At 42.7% G+C, this 24898-nt stretch overlaps 2 protein-coding genes across 3 annotated transcripts; both read left to right on the top strand.

Annotated features, from left to right (window-relative positions):
• Nucleotides 1-3754: 3754 nt before the first annotated feature.
• slc4a1a (solute carrier family 4 member 1a (Diego blood group)) lies at nt 3755-13446 on the top strand. Its single transcript, XM_080857249.1, has 21 exons — nt 3755-3869; nt 4868-4925; nt 5115-5170; nt 5879-5982; nt 6174-6220; nt 6420-6585; nt 6831-6966; nt 7111-7174; nt 7309-7351; nt 7505-7689; nt 7862-8066; nt 8282-8485; nt 8873-9021; nt 9291-9485; nt 9642-9887; nt 10047-10136; nt 10228-10394; nt 11097-11338; nt 11646-11815; nt 12035-12208; nt 12678-13446. Exons 2-21 carry the CDS (start codon nt 4899-4901, stop codon nt 12753-12755), a joined length of 2748 nt encoding a protein of 915 aa, XP_080713375.1. The 5' UTR covers nt 3755-3869; nt 4868-4898; the 3' UTR covers nt 12756-13446.
• Nucleotides 13447-14553: 1107 nt separating this feature from the next.
• ubtf (upstream binding transcription factor) lies at nt 14554-24708 on the top strand. Of its 2 annotated transcripts, none has more exons than XM_080856734.1 (21): nt 14554-14564; nt 17285-17353; nt 17555-17727; nt 17906-17989; nt 18149-18304; nt 18540-18604; nt 18787-18913; nt 19016-19126; nt 19273-19406; nt 19547-19688; nt 19828-19869; nt 20040-20153; nt 20303-20458; nt 20532-20678; nt 20810-20920; nt 21102-21190; nt 21360-21549; nt 21794-21841; nt 22000-22068; nt 22455-22583; nt 22727-24708. In XM_080856734.1, the coding sequence occupies exons 2-21, from the start codon at nt 17302-17304 to the stop codon at nt 22829-22831; spliced, it is 2244 nt and encodes a 747-aa protein (XP_080712860.1). In that variant the 5' UTR covers nt 14554-14564; nt 17285-17301; the 3' UTR covers nt 22832-24708. The 2 variants fall into 2 exon arrangements, with proteins under 2 accessions (XP_080712860.1, XP_080712861.1); XM_080856735.1 differs by lacking the exon at nt 14554-14564 and adding an exon at nt 14713-15146.
• The last annotated feature ends 190 nt before the right edge of the window (nt 24709-24898 follow it).

Consider the following 24898-nt stretch of genomic DNA (forward strand, 5'->3'; position numbering starts at 1 on the left):
ATTCGATTCTAAACCGATTATCGATTCTAAACCGACTATCAATTCTAAACCGATAAAACGATTATCGATGCATGTCGATTTTGAAAACATTTCAGTTTGCTACTCAGAGTCTCAAATCACTTCCTACTTTGTGTTTGCTAGTTAAAGATAATCAAAAAATGAATTACCTTCTCTATTTTGTATTAAAAAGGTTTTCCTTGCCACAATTATGACTTTCTATGAACAATGCAATATTCGATGCAGCTTGCATTCCAACACAAAATGGATGTGTAAAAAAAAAAATCGATTATGAACTTTTTCTGAATCGAGGCAGAATCATTTCTAGAGAGAATCGAGATAAATCGATTTGACGAATCGATTTTCCCCCACCCCTAATTTATTTTACCTATATATCATCTGCAACTATGTTCTGTAGAATTTGGTCTACCATTATAAGTTTGTCAGAAATCTTCAGCTTGTGTTTTACAGTCGTGTCCTTAAATGTCCCCTTTTCACATCAAATGAATGGTCTGGAATTTGCACACACTCAGCATTTGTCAGTTAATCTAGCAAGGTGGTTATATTCATTCCACAATTATTTCTTATGAAATAATTACTATCTACATTTCAAAGTTCTTCTCACTAGATTAAGAGCACCTTTCATGTTAAAATATGTATGTTTGAGCTAAAGAGCTGTGCTTATCCAACATGCATGGCAGTGGTTCTGTCAGGTGAGTCCTCTCTCTCATGGTTGCTCCTGTAAGGTTGGATTTGGACATTACTGATTACTGTAGCTCAAAGGTCAAAGGCTACAGTATGAAGAGACCAGTCCTGGCCCTTCAGTTGTTGGAACAGAAGACCTCTGGGGTGATATTGGCATATATGTGAGCTAAAGTCTCCTTCTATACGACACATCTCAAGTGTGCTGGTCAGATTTGGCATGCAAAAGTTTAGAAAAATGTATGTTTATTTTTACTGTGAATAGCTAAGTGGGTAAAAGATTACCTGATTTCTAAAAGGCATAAAGTTTAAGATGACATTTTTAAAAATATTTTAGGCAAGATTTCCATGTATTTGTTTTCCATTTACAGTTTCAAATTTAAAAAGGAGAAGTGCCCAAGGTAAAAGTTTGGGCACCGTACATGCAAACCTCCTTTGACAAGTATGTGCCGTACGGTATAAAACAAATATGTCTCTAGAGGGCGTTTGATCTTCTGTTTATGCTTATGATGTCATAAGGAAAGAAAGACCTCATGGAAATGTATTAGATGCAGCAATGACATTCTCAGATTTTTTTGATATAGTGTTCTCATCTTATTATTTATCTGTAGGATTGTAAACATTTAGGCACATTATGAAGTCAGTTTCTGCAATATTAAAAGAAGTATGTGGGAAAACGTAGCGTCGTTCACTGTAGTACGTGAAAGTGCTTGGTGTTTCAGATAAAAGACACTTGACGTAGTTGGGAAGTGTAGTGTTCCTTACTAGGTGGGTCCTGCGTACAACCTCTGGCACCCCATGATAACTGGTGCCACTCAGCGCAACATTAGCAAGATATGCCCCATCACAGAAAGTTCAGCGCCAATAACTGTAACCTCTCCCCCTTTCTGTCTGTCCATACCTTCCTCTTTCTCTCTCTCTGTTTCTCTTTTGAATAAAAAATTTGTATAGGATGTTGTAGTTGTTGTCGCCATGCCAATTAAACTTGATTGAATGCTCAGGGATGGAGAGATAGAGCGAAACTCTGAGGACGTGGGAAGAGTTTGCTTAGCAACCACCACATGGGGCTTATCCGCATGTATTGATGGTCCCAAATGGTGACTAGTGCCAATGTGTCTCTGTGTCAACATGTTTGTGTTAGGGGGCTTGTGTGGAGTAGAACCGCTTTATGGAGCGATAGAGGAAATTAATTGGTGCAAAAGCGTGACATAAAATGTAAGATTTGTGCTGGTGCAAGATGTCATTATCTGCATTAATCATCTGCCAGACTTGCTTGTGAACTATTCAACATTTTTATAATTTTTTCTGGTTTTACAATATGACATTGTCATTTGTTCTAAATGTTTTGTCTTTGTGCATCTGTGTATGTACATGTTCAGGTGCAACTGGATGTGTGGGCATGACTTGTATTGTGCGTATGTCTCTACGTATGTACTGTATGTGTGCTTGCCTCTATGCATATACAGTATGAGAGGGGGAGATAATGGCAGAGGAGTACTGTAGGTTAGAATCTGTAGGCTGAACCCCTAGAGGGCCTCACTCTGTACCCCTCGAGGGCCTCACTCTGTTCACAATCAAACGATAAGAAGCCTTTATCACAAAACCAGCACACCACCACACCATTTCCCCCTATATTGTACTTTACTGGGTTAATTTCTACCCAACACATGAACAAGATTTACAACACATGAGCAAGATTCCTTGAAGAGAGATTCTGCCATCCCCTTACATCGAGGAGTGGTTTTGATCTTTAGCTAATTGGGTGTGGGGGACATTCACTGCAGGTAATCATTAAGGGGAAAACAAACTGATTTAAAGTTAGAGGTCTGTTTTCAGTTACCTCTTTTCCTCAATTTAAGTGTTGGGGTCTACTAAAATAGATTTACATGCTTTAATGATCCAAAATTTGACAATTTGTTTCATACTGAAGTAATGGAATACAGATCTATTTACCCTCTAACCACTTTGTTAGTGCTTTTTTTGATGAACCTCTAACCACTTTGTTAGTGCTTTTTTTGATGCACATTGAATAAATAAATAAATAGTGTATGGCTCAATTCAACTGTACAGGAAAAAGTATTTTTGAGCGCACACACTGAATGGACAGGAGATTTTAGCTGAATCACACAAAATGGGTAATGGATTATAATAATAATATAATAAAGGACCGCATCTTTAAATGGTATTATGTCAGTAGTTTTACTAGGACTTGCAAGGAAAGATTAGAGAGAGAGAGACTGTGTGTGAGGGCGTGTCTGCCTGCGTTCCTGCGTGTGTATGTGTGTGTGCGTGTTTGTGTATGTCTCTTTGTGTGTATGTGTGTGGGGATGGTGTGTGTGATAGAGAGATGAGAGCGATAGAGAGAGAGTCCTTACCCTTACCCTAAACTTGAAAACACAGCAGTGACTCTCTATCAAATGGAAAATCAGCACCTCAGAGGGGAACCCTCTACTCTCCCTCCTCATTGGACTCCAACAGAACCAGCATCACGGGTTCAAGGGAATCCCCAACACGTAAACAGCACTACATCAGAGTTCAAGATGCACCTCAGAGATAACTGTCCCCCCCAAAAACCCAAAAACACACACACACACACACACACACACACTCTCACACACACACACACACATGCACATACACACAGCTTGACTCCTTTATAACTATCATGTATGTACCACCACACATCCTCTTTATGTCATCCACTATAACTTTAATAACATTCTCTCTATCCCACTTGTCTCCTTAACATTTTTGTTGTCATGTTGTTTAGGCTCTAGCTTGTCTAGGTTTTGGCCTTTTAAACTCTCAATCAACTTTTGGGCCCAGTTTGGCCCCAGTCTCTGGTTGGCTGAGGGGTAAAAGGGCTGGGGTATCCCTGGCTCAAGGTGGGCCGTAGTGATACGGCACTGGGCCTTATCTGCCCGCTACCCCTGGCTGCTCCACGCTTGACGTAGTGGGGGGAGGGGTTCGTTGTGGGGTGCCGTTGCTTTTTGCGGTATTGAAGGACGGTGCGTGATTCAGCTACGTATTTTCTATGGGTGTTCCCCTCGCTTTTCGCCTGGCGCCCTGTTGAGAGGTCCTCTGCGCCCGCCTAAGCACTTGTACGTTGGGCACATCTCCATAAGCAGGGAACCCGCGCTCTCTGTGCTGTCAGGACCACCTGTGCACAGGTAAGGGAACCATTCTTCACTTCAGCACTCACACACCCCATGTATGTACTCATATGTTGATTAATGCTGGATTTTAAGAAGGTTTGAGTAATATAAAAAAGATGTTTGGGAAAGGTCTGATGTCAGCTTCAAACCAGTGAGCTCATCGCCAAATTGATCCTTTTTTACTAGTAAGATGCCAGATCAGGACTTTTGTGATTATATGAGGTTTTTTTATTATTTAAATGTTTAATATTTGTTTTGATTATTTAAGCTTTTACATTAAATACGGCATTCGGGATAAAGGAATTGTTCATGCATCTATGAACACTTTTATCTTCATGACTAACCTTTTTTGAAACCCTCAGAGTTTGTGGACTGTTTTCTTACTGTAACTAACTCTCGCAATGATCCTCTTTTCTGAAGAGTCATGGGTCGTATTAGCACGATCTCTGTAGGCTGTATTAAGACCTCTAACGTGGTTTTGGAGGGAGATATTGGTTAGCATTGCAAGTCCACCACAGAGTAACCATGATATAAAAACCTCTGAATTTCTGGATAATTTTAGACTTTATCTAACAATGAATGGCATTGAGTGGCAGCCAAATGATCCCAATAATAAATGAATTATGAAATGGTTGAAAAGTACAACCAGAATCCTAATATATTGTATTTTCTATTCCATACAGAGGATAGTAAAATGTTATTATTTTGTGCAAAATATACAATATTAACATTAAAATGGTCATTGCTGTATTAACCGTCCATGAGTCCTCTGCTTTGAAGCAACATTATATTAGCACATGTTGGATGAGATAATCCTCAGCATTTGTGCCTTTTTCTCAGAAGGGCGTAGCAAAAAGATAAGACAAGCAATGCCTCCACTGCAAACTGTTTGAACATCAACGTCGCTAGTCTCTGTGTTTACTGTGTCAGTCTTTTAGCCAGATCTAGACTTTAATAGATTTGTTTGTGTGTTCTACCATTGCGTGGCATGTGCTAACTTGTGTTTTGGACAGGCAATAAAGAGGAGCACGGAAACACTTTCTGATGGAAGGGGCTCTAATGTTTGAAGGGGTAAAGAACATTTGCATTCGTAAACAACTTTGGAAGACAAAACAAACATTGTTCTATCTGCATTTTTATCATATCTATGAAATGTATTTATTCATTACTATCTATCTATCTACCTATCTATCTATCTATGTATCTGTCTGTCTGTCAATCGTTCTATCTGTATGTCTGTCTGTCTGTCAATCTATCTAGGACAATGACATGTCCTTTGAGGACAGCGATTCTCCCTTCCCGTCTCCATTACGTCTGTGAGTCACTTGATGCACACACGCACACGCACACGCACACGCACACGCACACGCACACGCGCACGCACGCACGCACGCACACACGCACGCACACACGTACACACACACACACACACACACACACACACACACACACACACACACACACACACACACACACACACACACACACACACACACACACGCACACACACACACACACACACACACACCAGACAGTAGGCTCCTAGGGTCATTTTTGCCAGTCAACAGCAACGAGCATTGTGGAACTCTCTGAGTTAATTCTTTCTGAAGACCTTACCCCAAAACTGCCTGGCAAACGAGTGACAGGTTTTGTGTCCCCTTGTGGTAGAAGGCAGAATTGCAGGAACTGGTCTCGCCTCCCATCTTGAGATAAGGGAGCCTGAATGAGGCCTGTCTGCCAGCTAGTTAGCTGCTATCAGCGAGGGTGGTCTCATAGCTCAGCAGCTACTACAAACAAGAGCACACTAGACTGACAACTAGAAGTTGGACATTTTCTCTCCTTTGTCAGGGTTGCCTTTCACAGAGAGCAGTCTGGTCTGTTGTGCGTAAGATCTGGTGAGGCCTGGTTGTGGTGGATTGGTGTGGGGTGGTGTGGTCTAGTTAGTAGGACTCCAGCTACGCCTCGTGGGCCGAATCCTGCCTGTGTGTGACCCCCTGACTCTCCCTGTCCCCCACTCCTCACAGGACCCCGCCAGGGCACCATGGGGGGTATGACCTGGAGCAGAGGCGGCAGGAGGAGGAAGAGGAACAGCCTGTCCAGAACTTCATCGTCCGTGCTGACCCTGAGGGTAAGCTGACATATGTGCACAAGAAGAAAGACTTATTTGTTTCATCTGCATTTCAAGTGCTTACTCCTTTGGCAAACTAGTGTTTATTTCCTTTTTCTTTATTTTGTTTGTTTGGTCATGTGGGCTCTCAAAACTTGTTTGATTGGTGCACTTGTTAAGCTCGTGTTTATATTCCTGTTTTTTTCTTACAGCTGCACTAAATTACAACACCAATGCCACAACCAGAGGAGATTCTCAGGTATCCACCCACACAGACATGCACTCACAGCACAGACACTAAACACACCAACAGATACTCATACAACACAAATACATGGAATATTTAATTCATACGTGGTTGTTGTTGTTGTGTGTGCATTTGTGTGTGTTTGTGTGTGTATGTGTGTGTGTGTGTGTGTGTGTGTGTGTGTGTGTGTGTGTTTCACCACATGTCCCAGGCCTATGTGGAGCTGAATGAGCTTAAGGGTGGAATCTGGCAGGAGACAGGACGATGGGCAGGCTACGAGGAGAGCTACAACCCGGCCTCCAGGAAGTGGGAGCCCTCCCACATCCCCTACCTGACCTTCAAAAGCCTGATCCAGCTCCGCAAGGCCATGAGCAGCGGTGAGACAGGGCCGCGAGATGGATCCTAGACGAGATCACAGAAAACATTTAGACAACACACAGGCAGCTTAATGTCTACCATCCTGTAGTTCTCAGGACTTAGTTTGGCTGTTAGTGATTACAGAACTCGTAGCCTGATTGGAAATAAGTTAGTAAATAACCAGAAGCCATTCCCTCTCTATATCTTTCATTTCCAAGATCACATGCTGGTTCATTTTGTACATCCGCATGTTCTTCTCATTTAGGTGCTATAATCCTGGACCTTGACGAGAGCAACTTTTCTGGTGTATTGGAAAAGGTTGTGGATGAGCTGGTGAATAAGGGGGAAATACGTCCCAACGACCGCGCTCCCCTGCTGAATGCTTTGCGCCAGAAACGCAGGTACTCCTTCTTGTTGACAGAAAATACGTGGGCTAATATCACTTCCTAGTTATCATGTCTGAATGGTGAGACTGTGACCAGCGTACACTTACATCTCTCTGTTTGTTTACTCACACTTTTCTGTGTCTCTCTGCGCGGTCTTAGTCAACAGAACACTGGTGAACCTGGAGGAGACATTGAAATGCAGACCTTCTCAGTGACAAAGCAGGTATCACTTCAACATGAATATCAACATCAACTGTGTTGTCTCTCTGTACCTGCATGTTCATTCTGTCTACTGTGTGGTCTACTGGGTTGCCTTTCGGCTGTCACAATTCCCTCTCCTTCTCTTTCCTCATCTAGCGAGACACGGCTCAGGCTATGGAGGCTTCTGTTGTTCTCTCAGGTATAGAGGCGGTTGTGTCTGTGTTCTTTACTGACATAGAACAATGATACCTAAATTATTACCAAAGTGTGTATCTTTAACAGTGCTTGTACTGTAAATAATATGGACGTGTGTGTGTGTGTGTGTGTGTGTGTGTGTGTGTGTGCACTGTAGGAGCTTTGGACACTCTGCAGAAACCAGCTGTGGCCTTTGCCAGGCTGAAGGACTCAATGGTGATGGACTCCGTCCTGGAGTCTCCGGTGCCCGTGCGCTTCATGTTTGTGCTCGTGGGGCCGAGCCAGAGCGGGCTGGACTTCCACGAGAGCGGACGTGCCATGGCCACGCTATTGGCCGACTGGGTAAGAGAGGAGGAGGAGGAGGATGAGGAGGAGGATGGGCGAGAAGAATGTGGTTTGTGCAGGAAAGAAAATAGGAATACATGCACAACATATATGATATGTGCAGGAGAGAATACAGCATCAAATAGGGCAAAGATGAGATGACTGTTGATACCAAACTTCTGTGCACTAGGTATTCAGCCTGGAAGCATACTTGGCACAGAGTGACAAGGAGATCACCAATGCCATCGCTGATTTCATGGACTGCAGCATTGTGATCCCTCCCACTGAGATCCAAGATGATGCCATGCTGGGGCCAATCATTGGCTTTCAGCAGAAGCTGCTGCAGGACCGACTTCGCCCCACTGACACCAGAATTTACTTTGGAGATAGGCCAGGTCAGCTTTCTCTGCATCATTTTAGGCAGAATACCAGTTGTGTAATCCATATGTTGTTCACTTTATGGTCACAGCCACAGCATAATGCAATAAAAGATGTATATCATCAGTGACAGAGATGATTACATTCATTAATTTGTCCACTCATTCATTCATTCATTCATTCATTCATTCATTCATTCATTCATGGGCTCACCTAACATTTGTTTGTGCAGGCACAAGTGGTCCTGAGGAGCCTCGTGAGGACCCCCTGGCCCGTACAGGGGTACCGTTTGGGGGAATGATAAAGGACATTAAGCGCCGCTACCGTCACTACGTCAGTGACTTCACAGACGCCCTGAATCCCCAAGTCCTGGCTGCCGTCATCTTCATCTACTTTGCTGCCCTGTCTCCTGCTATCACCTTTGGAGGTCTTCTGGGTAATGGAGATGTTTCTCATGAGATTAGCTGCTAGGTGTTCTCCGTCTAAATGTCGGCCTCCTCATATGTCCATCTTTGGCCCACTTTGCCTCATGCCCGTCTTCTTTCATCTCTCCTGCTCTTCATAAGACCTTCTTCTGCCCAGTTCTCCAGCTGCTGATATGTTTCCAGACATTTAAAGCAACCGTATTATTTATATACATATCTGCCTTAGTGCCATTCCTGTAGTCAAGGCTCTTATTTTGAAACATCTATCCAAATGGCATTTTCTGCCAACCTTTCTCCGAGTTGGCTTAACTATCAACAACATCCTCCACAACACTGTGGGGTTCTTCCTCTACTAGGAAATCTCCTCCTCAAAACTCACACCTCTTTTTACTCACCAGCTGACAAGACAGAGCACATGATGGGCGTGTCGGAGCTGATGATCTCCACCTGCGTGCAGGGCGTGTTCTTTTGCCTGCTGGCCGCTCAGCCTGTCCTGGTCATTGGGTTTACCGGACCATTGTTGGTGTTTGAGGAAGCTTTCTTTGAGGTATGACTCAGACTCAGACACACAGGTACAACTAGAATTTGTAGAAATATAACACTTTGTCTGATTGAGGTTGACTGGCAGCACCGGTTATGCCTAATAAGTTAGTTATTTATATGTGCTTTGTGCATGAGCCCTGCCTTGTGTATTTATGATGAGGCTCATCCCCTTTTACATTTTTAATTTGACACATTCTCAATTAATGGCATGACATGATTTTCTAATTAATGTATCCTGCAAATACATGAACCTTTGCTGTTTCTTTACTACAGTTCTGCAAGACCCAGGGCTTGGAGTATATAGTGGGCCGCATCTGGGTGGGGATGTGGCTGATTGTGATTGTGGTGGTCATTATGGCCGTGGAGGGCAGCTTCCTGGTCAAGTTCATCTCACGCTTCACCCAGGAGATCTTCTCCATCCTCATCTCCCTCATCTTCATCTACGAAACCTTTGCCAAGCTCGGGAGGGTATGGAACACTTTAAGCAAAGTCCAAATAAAAAACAAAAAGCTCTTTCACAAGTTCCACATGCGTCCAACACGTCAGCCAGCTCCATATTTTCAGCAGTCTCCCTGTCCTTTGTTTTCTTCTCATTTTTTTCCTCTTAATGTCTTCATCATGTAGATTTTCAAAAGTCACCCACTGGTTCTGAACTATGAATATCTGAACGAGAGCCTGGAAGACCCCTTCCACCTTGTTGTTGAAACAGAAAACATCACACATGAAGATGGAAATGTCACTTTTCGTCATCACCATAAAGAGCGTGCCTACCCCAACACGGCTCTGCTCTCCATGTGTCTTATGTTTGGATGCTTTTTCATCGCCTACTTCCTGAGAATCTTCAAGACTGGAGTCTTCCTTCCAGGCTGGGTAAAAATATATTTTAGTTTTGTTATATGTTTATTAATTATTAGTTTATGTTCACTGCATTTCCAAGATAGTGGGACATCACAATAAGGGTTTGCATTGTTAGGTTTCTATGTATTCCATTGGCTAAATGCTTATGCTGAACATTTTTCTGTACCACAGCTGCGTCGCATGATTGGAGACTTTGGTGTGCCCATTTCAATTTTCCTCATGATTGCTATAGACATCTCTATCGAAGATGCCTACACCCAGGTTTGGGAAATCTCACCACATTTTTTTTTTATTTCAAATTAAAATCAAATCCCTTGATCAACAATGTTCATGTGTTATATCATCCAAACAGAAACTGGTGGTGCCCAAAGGTCTGACTGTGTCTAACACTTCAGCCAGGGGCTGGTTTATCAACCCCATGGGTGAGAAGAAGCCCTTCCCTGTTTGGATGATGGTAGCTTCCCTCGGTCCAGCTCTCCTGGTCTTCATCCTGATCTTCATGGAGTCCCAGATCACCACGTGAGTATTTTAGTACCAGCCATGTCTGCATTTCCAGCTATCGGCAACTCTGTTCTGGAGATGGCATTTTGTTTTGTGGTCAAGAATCTGAAGGACATATGAAATCATAGACCCGATTTGTCTGGGAATTCCCTGCCCCTTCACTGCATTGCATTTGCTCAGTTAGTCTGGCCAACTATCATCAGCGATCCACTTCACTCACGTAATTGGACACGCCTTTAACCAATCAGACCAACGATACTACACAACGATACAACGATCGGTAATAAAGCAAACACATATTTTTTCTGTATGAATTGTTCCAGGGCAAGTTTCTGTTCTGTTTTCAAAGAAAACTTGCCTTATCGAAGTTTTGCGGTGCTTCGGCGGCCACCATGTCCAATGTTTAAAAACTCTCCGTGCAGTAGATTCTGTAACGTAGCCGTGGTAAGTTTAAATCCGCCAATGGCGCGCCAGGTAGCCAAAAGCCAGTTTGTGATTGGCTCCAAGGATTGTGGAAATCTTGAAATGAACGGCTATCCAAAGTTGGCCAGACCCAGTGCAGAGGCAAAATCAATTTGGCCGGAAGAAGTGGGGCGGGACTTCCCAGACTAAGACCCGATAGCATTTCAGGGTAGAAATGAATGTTACTGTTGAAGAACAAAAACTTGCAGATAGGATTGATTTATTCCTATTGTTTGTCTTTGGTTACTTCTCACGCAGGCTGATTGTAAGCAAACCCGAAAGGAAAATGGTAAAGGGTTCCGGATTCCACTTTGACCTCCTTCTGCTTGTGGCCATGGGGGGAGCGGCGTCCATCTTTGGTGTCCCCTGGCTCAGTGCTGCCACTGTGCGCTCTGTGACGCATGCCAACGCCCTTACCGTCATGACCAAGGGTACCAAACCAGAGATAGAGAAGGTCTTGGAGCAAAGGATTAGTGGCATATTGGTTGCCATATTGGTTGGTGAGTTCTGCCCCCTGCTGGTCTCTTTAACAGTCTAGGGAGGGAACAAACTGAAGGAGGCAGTGTCTGCTTTAGTGAATGCATTGATATCTGAACAAACCCCATAAAGAAATCTAAATAAATTAATATGTGTTTTTACTTTTATTGGCTACATTATCATATTTTCTTATTATGAATATCATGTAGGTGTTCATTATCTCATGGGGAAAGCTCTGTTTGTGTTTTGTATGTTATCTTATGCTGACACCTCCAAACTTAAACAGACAGACAGACAAACAGACATCTTGTTTATCCCTAATCCTCCTAGGTGTATCACTTCTCATGGAGCCTATTCTGAAGATGATTCCCATGACAGCTCTGTTTGGTATTTTCCTGTACATGGGCATAACATCCCTGGCAGGCATCCAGCTTTGGGACCGAATATTGCTCCTGATTGTACCAAAGAAGTACCACCCCAATATGCCCTTTGCTACCATGGTAATGCTACTGTGCTTATAAATCAAACTTCATCCCTAGGTTTTTGCTCATTTCACCCTTTTGTTTTTGTTTTCTTGTATGCAATGCCATCAGTAGTCATAAACATCTTGATGTCTTAATTCTAATTCTCAGTTTTTACCGTCTTGCTCTATGAGGATATTCTCAGGCAGGCCCATGCAACTGGGGCAGAAAGCGTAATGGTTCTTTCTTTTTGTACAGGTGCCGACACTGAAGATGCATTTGTTCACAATAATCCAAGTTGTGTGCCTGGGCATCTTGTGGGCCGTGAAGTCCAGCCGTGCCTCTCTGGCCCTGCCCTTCATCCTCATCCTGACCATCCCGCTCCGTATGTTGATGACTGGACGCATCTTCACTGTCAGGGAGATGAAATGCGTGAGTGTTCATAAGTTGGCTCCTGGCCCACACATAAAGCGTGCTCACAGATGACTTTGTGTTGTTTATCTGACGTCTTTTTTATATGATTGTGCAAAATGCCTGAGGCTGTAAAAGCTATTTTATATCATATGTGTATTTTGATATAATGTGCAACATTGTATGAATTTTAATTATATATGAAATACAGGCACAAATCATTGTACATCTCCTTGTGTGTAAAGATTATCTTGCATACAAGGTTGCAGCTTTGAGATGTTTACTAAATTGTCCTGCTGGTACGGCAGTTACAAATACATTAGATTTGATTCAACTGTAGTCATTGTGCCGAGTATGGGGTACAAAGCCAATGAAATGCAGTAATATAGATTTTATTCAACTTTATTGAATATGCCTTCTCATTCCCACAATTACACATGTATGCTTTGATTAAGCCAGAGATACCAAAAAAGATTTCATATCCCCTCAGCTGGATGCTGATGATGCCAAGGTGGTGCTGGACGAAGAGCCAGGAGAAGATGTGTATACGGAGTCCCCGATGCCCTGAGAGTCCCATCAGAAACACACTAGGGTGCTTTACCTGGCTGTCTCTCAGTGAACATCTGCATTGACAACAGCCAGAATTTTTGTTTCGACTCAACACATTCGTCAACAAATAGTGTAGAAACATCCTGCCAACTAACATGTGTCAATTTATCAAGGGAAATTAGAACATAATACATGTTATAGAAATTCTCAGGTAAGGACTTGGCCTTCATTATATGAATGTCATTATTATTGACTGCCATTAATGGAACCAAAAACCTTTATATGTCAAAGCAATGTCTTAAACCCCTCATGTCCTTTACTTAAAATAGAGATTCAGTTAAAAATGATATGCTGACAGCAGGTCTTACAAAATTTACACCAGATCCTCACATTCTGTTGTGTATCAGATATGAGAAAACTAGTTTAATGCTTTAGTGTATTTTGAATTCAGGTGAGCTTTGCTTTATGTTACATACCATATATTAGTTTAGTTATACATTAAGAGTGGTGTTCGGGCTGGGAGATTGCATTTTGAGCCATAGCGTGATTGCCAATAAATAAATCAGTGTTGAATTAAATGTTTAGGTTACACCTTAAGATGTCACTGTTTTTTTTATATATAGCTTTAGCCTGTGTATGGATAAAGTTCTAGGGATATGCCTTAGTAGATCTTATCTGTAAATACCTCTGATTAAAAACTCATAAGTGTTTGTCTTGCATCTCCATCAGATCATTACCAAGTATGACTGATATACATTTACTCTGTATTTTCTACCAGTGTGCTGATCATTGACTGTGCCCGAGTTACGATTAAAATGACATGAAAACCTACCCTGAATTTTCACATCCTGTACAGACACACACAGATACTTTCCCAAGTGCTCCATTTTAATGTGTTCACGGTATGAAATATTACGCTAGTGAAATACTTTCCAAACCCCAGATTTCGCAAGGCACTAGCCAAAACAGCTGAAGAACATTATGTGGCTATATGTCTTGCCTGACATCAACAGTTTGAATTGAACAGTGTGACATAATTATCAACAAACTCGGTGCTAAATTCGCCACTCCTCTGATGTTACAAGCAAGCTGTCCTCTTATTGGAAAGTCATTTGTTTTCACAAAGAGGCACAGCCTTGATTGGATGGTATAGGTAACGCCCACAAATAGACAAGGTGGAGTTGAAAGAAATTTCATGGAGAAAAAATAGCTGTCAAATGGACTTTGCTAAATAAGCGGGTGGCATTTAAAAAGTAGACAGTATTTCAGGAATTTGTTATACGCAGACAGCATCCAGTTTCGTTTTCTTAATCAAAAAGGCAAAACCATACTATTAATGATAATTTCCCGCAAACATCATACACTCCCGCAAACAGATCGCACGTCGGCTCTTATAACTTTGTTGCAAATCGTTCCAGTTTACTTTGTTAGGCTAAATAAACTAAATTTGCCAACCGTCATTTGAAGTACAACATATTGCATAACCTGTGGAACCTATGGAAATTGCCGACCTAGAAGTTATACTACAGAAGCATCATCATGCAGTAACGTTAGCTCTGGCAAAATCTGAATCAGCACTCAGGAGCAAGAGCATGATGCGGGCGGCAGCCGAGGAGAGAGCGAAAATGCGGATGTCTCTGGGAAGAGAAATGGTCGGATCGAGAAGGTTACGCGCTGAGTGGAGGGAGAGAGCGAGTGAGATGGAGGCGGGGGGAAGTTCCCATCTCTGCGGGGACTGGAACACCAGCGCCCTGGACCGACAGCGCAGTGCTGGCTAACATTCAACCCTCCCCTTGTTCCACAACCAGTTCCACACACGCAGCGACAGGTAGGGTTCACCGCCGCCTCCCACGTTCTGCTAATCGACTGTTTGATAAACAAACATTTTAGAAAAACGTTTGCTTATTGACACTAATGCAAAATCCTGGGTGCTGATTGCACCGAAGTTGTTATATTTTCTTGAGCGGTTGATTTTCAAAAATTGCCTAATTTAAAACAATGTAGGCTACTATGTGTGGATCAGGCAGCAAACAGCGGTCGCCATACCCGAATTTCTAGTCCTGCGACTCGGGTAAGAGATAACGTTAACCGTTCTGCATAGTATTAACCACGTGTGTAGTTTCTGAATCTGTTAAAAGTCTACCAAAAGGTTCAAGTGTAGAGTGCACTATCGTTAACTGTGTTCTTAAAAGTGTGCTGGAGGAGTCGACAACGTTTCCGCGCCGAGTCAGGTCTCCATGAGGCTGATCAAGGAACAACCAGCCGCCTCTGGTTAGCCAACAGGGAGCTCGGTTAAATATCTCACCGTGTGGGTTTGCCTTCTCTTGCACCCGTCTGAGAACCGACAAAGCCACGTTTTGAAAAATCCGACCTTCCCTGGTCAGTTGCAAATATTCGAAGAAAGGATAAGGTTAGTTTTATTCTACAATTTCACACAAAATAATGTTTTTCCGTTCTTTGTGTATTGCGTCGACTACACGGACAATGTCTTGCTTCGGTTGAATCAAGCTCTCGCCATGCCTGGCTTTAGTATGGCGGATCTAGAACCATCGTCACGCCAGAGCACTGGTATATGTCTCGGATGTAACATTTTTTCCTTCGCTACACCTTTACATTGATACTATAACCGCGGAAATGAATAATTTTAACAGATTTTTAGAGTCAATTATAAATCGGGGATGGCCATGCTAGTGTAGTCCGAGTTGTTTCTATTTATTTTGTAGTTTCTCCTTTCACGGCTTTGAATAGTCTGCTGCCCAGACCGCCGCCATACGGGTTCAGCTGCCTGCATCAATCCCCTGTGCTCGAGAGTTTAGCCGGCGCACTTATTGTTGTTACTACGATACGTGTTTATCATTCTACATGGAACATAGTCATGGGGTGCTGAAGGCAACGCTTTACAAGTGTTTCAATTATCTTTTTAATAGCCCATGCGCTTGGTTCCCTGTCAGCCTTAGTCGATCTAGTTGTAGCCGGCTGTGGCCGTAACCTTGGTAAATGTTTGGGTCGCTCAGGGTTTGCATTTCACTGCCAGATATATGGTAAACTATTCTTAATGTATCTATTTCCCTAATGTACATGTATTTTAAGAAGTCAACTTCATAAGACGCGAGACAACTTGAAACGTGGTCAAGTGTGACTCGCCCTGCCCGTCCACATACTGTTTTACGGACGTAAAAGCGTGTTTGGTATATTCAGGGTCTCACGCTATGTTCAACCATTTGTTATGCGATAGACTGCGTGGATGCAAAGTTTGGTCATTGTAACGCACGTCCCAACATAGCCGTAGGATGTAGCTAAATATTCTATACATTATTGTGAATAAAACATTCGTATTATGTATAGAGATCATATGATCTTGACTGTTGTGTGAATATCAGACTGATCTGGCGAATGGTCTGATTATTTGTTAAATACAATCGAATCTAGCCTAAATTACTGGCTGTTTCCCCACTGAACGTTGGAGAAGAAGGCTGGGGAGACCGCCGCCATTACAGGTTCTCATTCGTCTTCGACTCGCTTGAAAAATGTCCATGTTTTTTCAGGCGTAAACATGTTCGACATCTGGTAGATTTAGATTATAATAACGAAAAGGCTGTTAATGAGCCAACAGTTTTATTCGAAGAATGAAATAAACTCGTTCCATGGTAGGTCTGCAGGGTTGAAGGACGAGGGCAGATGTCCATGGCGGAAACGAGCTCCGCGCCCTGTTGGTTGTGAGGCTGTGTCGAGTGGTGCAGTATGGAGTAATGTTCCCTGGCCACCTTTCCCCCCTCGACCGAGACCGAAAGCAGAGCCCCCGTCCATGGTCAGCTGGTTGCCTACAGCTGCCTGCGTCCAAATGCTCGCTTCCTCTTTCCGTGGTTCCTCCCAGCGCCCATTCGTCCCGAAAAAATCCTCCATACGAAAACCTACTCCGGCGGAATGGTCGACGCAAAAATATTGGAGTTGACGAGTGGATAAATGTAACGTTTGCTTTCCTAGAGCTGAAAGAAAAGTGAGAGATACAAAGGATAGTCGTAGTCGCTGCCCTCTACTGAGTTATTTGAGATTTGAAGCCGTCACAAGCAATAGGCTATGTCTCACGATGCAGCGTAAACGGTTAGGGGCGGTGTAATGAACATCTACCATTAAGAGTCGGGGTGGATTTCTGTTCTGTATCAAATAAGCTTTAGTTGAACTTAAATTAACCTAATCAATTGAACAAAAAGTTATGTGTTTAAATCGGTGTTTAATATTGTCTGTCTACCCATAGGAAAAACGAACTATTTACACCATATTGCTTTTGTGTCGGCGGGCCTTACATCTAATAAGAATCTGAGTGAGAATTGATTAAATGTATGGCGCCCAGTTAAGATGTTAAATTAAAACGGTGTGACGTGAAATCAGATACTTTGTGAATCTCAGAAGACAAATTGACAGATTATATAGTTTGCATGATTAATTTGATTATTGTATCGACTAGTGTTTAATTAGCAATTCAATTGTTGTACTAATGTACAAAATCAATAAATATGTATTTCTGTGTAAATTTGTTTACTCCCTCAGATAAAAGAGAGTTGAGAATGAATGGAGACATGGACTCTTCCACTAAATGTCCCCCAGGTGGACTTTTCAGTAAGTAATTTGCACTGAGGTTTCCATTCCGTGGCGCACATAACATTGACTTACAACATCTGTCACCTGTCTGTCATGTAATATTACACGTTAATGGTAAATTAGCACTCCTTTATGTAATATAGTGTAATTTTGACCTGTTAAGCTTGTATGTGGATTTGCGTGTTGTTTATACGTGAAACCTCTCATCTTTATTTATAGTGTGGGCTCAGGATGATTTGTTGAAACTTCTGGATGCCATGAAAGTGAACCTGCCACCGTTGGACGTCACCAAATATAAGACATCAGAGTCTCACTTAGACTGGGAGAAGGTGGCTTTTAACTCCTACTCTGGAGAAATGTGCAAGCAGAAATGGCAGGAAGTCTCAAAAGTGGTCAGTCCTTAAAATTGCTGTTCAGATGACTAACAGAGTCTGAAACAACTTCCTTGAAGATGATATATTTACAGTATTTGTTGTAGATAATTGTACTGTGTAGTTTAAAAATATTGTTTTGTCTGAGAGATTGTACAGTATTTAAAAATGAAAAATAAAACATTTCTTTTAACCACAGATACGCAAATTCCGTACATTATCGGAGATAATAATAGATGCAACGGATTACATCAGGAATCCCTACAAGGGCAAGAAACTGAAGGTATGTTTTTCTTTTAACATTATCTCATGACATAAGTATTATTTAGTGGTGTCTGACCCAACAGACAATAGGGTTATATTACTGTTGAAATTATTTCTCAGTTTCGCTTTAGTGTTTTTGAAAGTGTAATAATGGTCTTAATGGTTCACTCTTCCGTAGAAACACCCAGACTTCCCTAAGAAGCCCTTGACGCCGTACTTCCGTTTCTTTATGGAAAAGAGGGCGAAGTATGCAAAACTACACCCCGAAATGAGTAATCTTGACCTTACAAAGATCCTCTCCAAGAAATACAAAGAATTGCCAGAGCGCAAAAAGGTGAGGAGAATAATCTGAGACCAGGTGAAAGAGAAGATAATTAAAGTGGATTGGAGTGAAGGAAACTATTTCAATGATGCATCCACCTGACATGACCCTGCCTTTTTGTTTTGTAAACTATTGCTAAGTTTCACCGATGTTTTTGTCTGACTTTTCTATGTGTTTAACTTTGATGCTTTACAAGCTTTACAACTCGACTGACATTGTTTTGACCACACTTTGGTTCTGTCCACAGGGAAAGTATGTTCAGGACTTTCTGGCGGACAAGCAAACGTTTGAGCAAAGCATGCTTAAGTTCAGGTAATGATATGTGCATGTTGACCCTGCAGAGTTGTGTTTTATCAACTCGTGAAGGATTGTACCTCTGACTGGTATGCATATGATGCATCTGTCTCTCTTTGCTAAATTAGTTTGGATGGTATGTGTGTTTGTGGGTGCGTGGTCTTTGATGTCGTTATGTGCATGTATGTATGTTTGTATAGAGAGCAACACCCAGACCTGTTGGAGAACATGACAAAGAAAGGATCCAATGTCCCAGAGAAGCCCAGGACACCACAACAGCTGTGGTATAACCATGAGAAAAAGGCCGTCCTCAAAACAACTCCGACTGTAGGTTTCTTCACCCTAAACACACACACACACACACACACACAATATATATATATTAAGAAGCCTGGCTGAAACACTGTGCAATTCTTTACTTGTTTTTAGGCAACAACCAAAGAAATCAAGGAGGGTTTGGGAAAGCAGTGGACACAGCTCTCAGACAAGAAAAGACTTAAGTGGATCGCCAAGTCTCTCGAGCAGCATAAAATATATGAAGTAAGCCACCAGTTTGTGACAACTATTGCATTGGTTTTTCCATCTTGTTTGTCAATAAGCAACAAGATGCCAGTACCAGAGTCATGATACAATCATGTTAAAATAGCCTTTGATCCCTCTCAATAATTGGTGGTATTTGTCCTCAGGATGTAATGCGAGACTTCATCCAGGGGCATCCAGAGCTGAACATGACAGAGGAGGACATTGTGAAGTCTACCCTGACCAAGGCCGAGAGACAGCTAAAAGACAAATTTGATGGCCGGCCCGATAAACCTCCACCGTATGTGTCTCTCTCTCTTTCTTTTCCTCTCTCTCTGGGTGTATTTCACCTTTTCCTTATATGGGTACACTTAGAGACATGAACAGAGGGATGGAGGAAAGAGCGAGTGCTAAAGGGAGTAACTGTGGTCTCTCTCTTAGGAACGGTTACTCCATGTTTTGTGCCGAACTGATGTCCAGCATGAAGGACGTGCCCAGCACGGAGCGCATGGTCATGTGCAGCCAGCAGTGGAAGCTGCTCAAACAGGGCGAGAAGGACGCTTACCAGAAACGCTGTGAACAGGTCTGTGTACTCTTAAGACATCACGAAAATAATTCACGTGCAAATACACACACACATTTATGAATATACACAGTTGTAGTGTGTGTGTGTTTTTTTTTTTTTTATCCCAATCTAACAAGGTTTTATCCATTGTTTCCAGAGAAAGAAAGAGTATGAGGTGGAAATGAACCGCTTCCTTCTTGTGAGTGTTCTCAGTTTTACATTTACAGTGGCCTGTGATGTTAACAATGTTAGCATGTATGTGTGATCTCATAGCCCATCTGGTTATCTAAGCACGTCTGGGAAATTCATCAATTTCGTTACGACATCATGAGCTTATTAATTAGCGTTTGTCTTGTATGTGTGTCACAGAGTATATCGGAAGAGGAGCAACAGAGAGTTCTGGGAGAGGATAAAATGGCAGGCTTTAAAAAGAGCAGTGGAATCAGCAGTCCGACCACTAAAAAGAAACCCACCAAAGGCAAGGTTAGTGTCCCTTGAAAGAGAAGTGTGTGGCCTGGGTTCTCCTCTTGTGCTGTGACACCTTCATATCTTTGTTTATATCTTTTCCATCTTTGCCGCTCTTCACTCTTTACTCTGTTTCACTTTTTGTCTCTTCCCCCCTGCGGACACAGACCGGAGCAGACAAGCCCAAACGGCCCATCTCCGCCATGTTCATCTTCTCTGAGGAGAAACGACCAAAGCTCAAGCATGACCGGCCTGACTTCTCCGAGAGCGAACTCACCAGGAATCTCGCCCGTATGTGGAACGACCTCCCAGAGAAGAAAAAGGTAAAAAAAAATCAGAAGAGAGACTGACCGAAATAGCTGAGAGCGGAAGAGATTAACTGTGTCAAATATGCAGGAGAAGTACAAGAACCTGGAGGCTACCCTGAAGGCACAGTCGGAAAAGGAAGGACAGGAAGACAAGGGCAAGCTTCCGGAAAGCCCCAAGAATGCTCAGGAGATATGGCAGCAGAGTGTCATCGGTGACTACCTGGCCAAATTTAAGGTATTACCCTGAGGTCTAACTAAGACGAAGCCTGACTTTTGGAGGTGTGTGTATAAAGATATGTACTGAGGTTGTGGTGATGTTTGCTTCAAACAGTAGTCAGTAATTATTGATGATCTCTTTTTCAAAAGAATGACCGGCCCAAGGCCCAGAAAGCCATGGAGAGCACCTGGAACACCATGGAGAAGAAAGAGAAGATCTTGTGGATCAAGAAGGCTGCAGAGGACCAGAAGAGATATGAGGTGCGGACGGACACTGAGCCCTACTGTGTGCATTTGCCCTCGATTCTGTGCTGTATACTAATAAGACTATTAGTACCCCTCTTCAGATTAAATACATTCTTTCAGACCTGGCTGAAAATTTTTTTTTTGATAGATATGGTGTAACTAACCAGACCCCCCCTTCTCCACTTCATTCTGACAGAGAGAGTTAAGTGAGATGCGCTCCCCACCCCCTTTGGTGGTCGCAGGCAAGAAGATGAAGTTTGAGGGCGAGCCCAAGAAGCCCCCATCGTGAGTATCTCACACACTGCGTGTGCGTGTGCGTGTGCGTGTGCGTGCGCGTGCGCGCGCGCGCGCTCCTTTGACACACTGGCGGCTGTCTGGCACCAGGCATGTTTTCTTAACGATTGTTTACACTGCCACAGTGCCTGCCCCTGAGCATACTCTCCCTTCTGTGCAGGAACGGTTATCAGAAGTTCTCTCAGGAGATGCTGTCCAACGGCGAGCTCAACCACCTCCCCATGAAGGAGCGCATGGCTGAGATCGGGGGCCGCTGGCAGCGGCAGACGCAGAAGGAGAAGGACCGCTACAAGAAAATTGCAGAGGAGAAGCAGAGACAGTACAAAGTGCTACTGGAAGAGTGGCTGGCGGTGAGTGCCACTCCATACCACACTGTGTCATAATGCACCATGCCACTACATACCACATCGCGTCATAATGCACCCTGCCACACCATACCACACTGCGTCATAATGCACCACGGATTATCTACTTAGCTGTATAACTTGCTTGTGAAAGTTTTCTTGGTTACATGTTTGGAAACCTGTTGCCTGTGCACCACGCCAGATGAAAGTAATGTTTCTCATAGTTCCTGTTCCCTGTATTTGTTTGCAGAGTTTGTCCACACAGGAGAGAGCGACCTACAAAGAGTATAATTCACAGGTAAGTTCCTTATTTTAGTCAGTTTTTTTCTCTACCAGCCTAAATCTTGGATGCAAAACTGTATATTTACTTGTTTAACACAGGTAGTTTGGATTATGCTTAGGTTGATCAAGAAATTACTAATTTCTTTCTCATTTCTTTTTCTTCTTCCACGATAGAAAAGGAAGAGCACGGCAAAGCCCGGTGGCACGAATGCTAAGGTGAAACCTAAGGCAAGGAAGAAGCCGGTGAGTTGTCTACAGAATGTACAGAATACCTATATATTAGATAAGACACCTTAAATCTTTCAGCAGTTGTTGTCTGTATGATTTGCAAACATGTCACGAATGTCACTATGAGTGGTTATTTAAACAGGCCGCAGCTCAATACAAGGTTAAGGGGTTTAGCAGACGCTTTTGTCCAAAGCCACTTAGGAAATACATTATACACAACAACAGTATTAATTTAATATAAGCACGCCTGAAAACAAAATAACTAATTAGACAGATGATGAAAGGTGCCTTTTTTAATGTACTAAGACTGTAAAGGCTACACAGAGCTTTAGCAGAGCTTTTGTTGATGTGGCAGTCCAGTCTCGTTTAAAACATGGTCCCTTTTGTACTGTCCCTGCCAGGAATCGGAGGAGGAGGAGGAGGAGGAAGATGATGATGATGATGACGAGGAGGAGGAGAAAGAGTCGGAAGAGGACTCATCCAGTGCTGAGGACAGTGATGAGGATGATGATGACGACGATGAGGAGGATGTAAGGCTGTGTTTGTGTTAGCATTCTCACCCATAGCCTTTGTACTGTTAATGATCATGGGGGAGGGGTTTCTACTCAAATCATTGTAGAACATTTTGGGTTCAGGTTGTCATGATGCATGTGATTCTTTCTCACTTGTGCAGAACAAAGACAATGATGATGAAGAGGCGGACGACAAAGAGAACAAATCAGAGAGCAGCAGTGCCAGCTCTCAGGACTCATCAGGTTCCGGGTCAGACTCCGACTGAGCCAGGTCGGCTCGCTTCTGACCATAGAGACTTGAGAGCAGCACCCAAGCTGAGCCATGAGTTGCACAGACAGGCTTTCTGTGCCTGTCTTGCACTCCTATAACCACCAGGGGGATCACTCCCTCTGCACCACGTCCACACATCAGTCAGCCTTCCTTGTCGTTCATCTGTTGCGTTTTTGTTTTTCGCTCGATGCTCTGTCCGCTGCGGCGAAATCATTGGGTAAACGTTTTTTGAAACCGATGACGCAGACTAGCTTCCACCTCAGCTTCTCCAACACAATGCCCATTCCCATTGGCTTGTCAGGTGGCTTGGCACTGCTAAATGGGTCCTTCTGGTTTTTCTATCTGGCTTCAGTGGTCTTTTGATTGCGGTTGTATTTGGGACGCAGTTTATCCACACCCCAATCTGACGTTCAGTACATGTGTCTCAACCTGAGCCAAAGAATATGTCTGTCCACATGGTTCTGTCAAGAAGTGCAGGGGACCAAATAATTGCACTCAAAAAGAATGTGCTCTGTTTGTTCATCTCCACCCACCACCTTCTTGTTTTTCTTTGTAGCTGCTCCGTTACCTCTGGTCCGTTTCTTGTTTCCAGTGATTGATTGTTTGTATTATAAAATTGATTTGGTTCTTGATGATGTGGTATCTTCAGGAAAATTTAAGCCATTTTGAATGTTCCCCAAGTGAAAGGACACAGTTACCTGACCGCTTGTGCCGCTCATTTAAAAGGCACCCAATCTTGGTTTATGGTTTGTACGGACCATGACTCTTTCCTGTGTAGGGACACCCTTATGTTTATGAGGAAATCTGGTTATTTTTCTGTAGAGAGCAACGTTTTTTTTGGCCGCGACAGGCTGGATAGCTGTTCCACTGGCCTCACAAATGGTAGAAAAGGATTAAGGAATGTTCAGTTTTGGTATTAATGTAACTATGATCTCAGTGATCGGTGACTTCTATGAGGATTTTGTTTGTTTATTTTTTTTGGCAAGCTGATGCACATGGTTCCAGCTACCATTCGTTCTCTTCCATCCAACCACTGTTTTTGTTTTTATCTCATACTGCTTACTTGGATATATTCTTTTAAATTTTCAAGCTGAGCTGTTCGTTTTTAAAAAGTGACTGACATACATTGGAAGCCCCCCCCCCCCCCCCCCCCCCCATCTAAATACTGTGCACTTAATATTGAATCTAAAAGATTCGCCTTGCCCACTCACCGCATTTAGGTATAACATACACTCACCAAACTGTCCATGTCTGGTCAAGGAAACAAGTTTTGTACGATTCATGAATGTAGATGGACAAAAAAAATAGAAAGTAAAAAAAAAACGTATTCACACAGTCAAAAGATAGTTTGATAGTTTTGAGTGTTTGAATTGGGATAGCCTCTCAGATTATAGCCAGGTGTTTTCACAAGATGATGATCCCCTATTCCTAGCCATCATGCTTTTCCCACAACCCAGAAAAAAGAGCACATAGCTGTCCAGAGGGGAATGAGGGTCATTTCTATTTTCAGGGTGATGGAACAAGGTCACCAGGCTTACTTGATCTTACAGAGGGTGTTTGGTTTAAATGTTGTTGTAAGGTATTTGTAAATATTGCTTTTTTGTATTTTGAGTAAATATAGTTTAATTTGTCCTTTTATTTAGCGACCTGCCCACAGGCACTGGCTGTGGCCAATAAGTTTGCGTGTGTTTGTTGCGTTGGGGGGCGAGGGGCGGGGGGAACACTTTTAATTTTGCGTTTTTAGTTTTTAAAGGTCTCCCCATGTTTGTTTATTTGTAGAAATTAATTAAAAAATAGAACAAAAAATGGCTTTACAGATTTGTACTGCTGATTTGAAACATTTGGATGTTTTGTATAGCAAGAGGTGTTATGTCCCCGCAATTTACCATTTGGGAAAATAAATTTTCTCTTTGACAGTGAGCTTTGCACGTATTGCATTATTCACACTCGTACACATTCATCCACCTGCCACCTATCTTTTTTTTTTTTTTTAATCATCATTGATATGTGTCTTCCTACAAAACTCACCAGGTCTGCAGAGCAAAAACGTGACCTACTCTGC

This window comes from Sprattus sprattus (assembly GCF_963457725.1).
Source record: "Sprattus sprattus genome assembly, chromosome: 18".
Classification (NCBI taxonomy): Eukaryota; Metazoa; Chordata; class Actinopteri; order Clupeiformes; family Clupeidae; genus Sprattus; species Sprattus sprattus.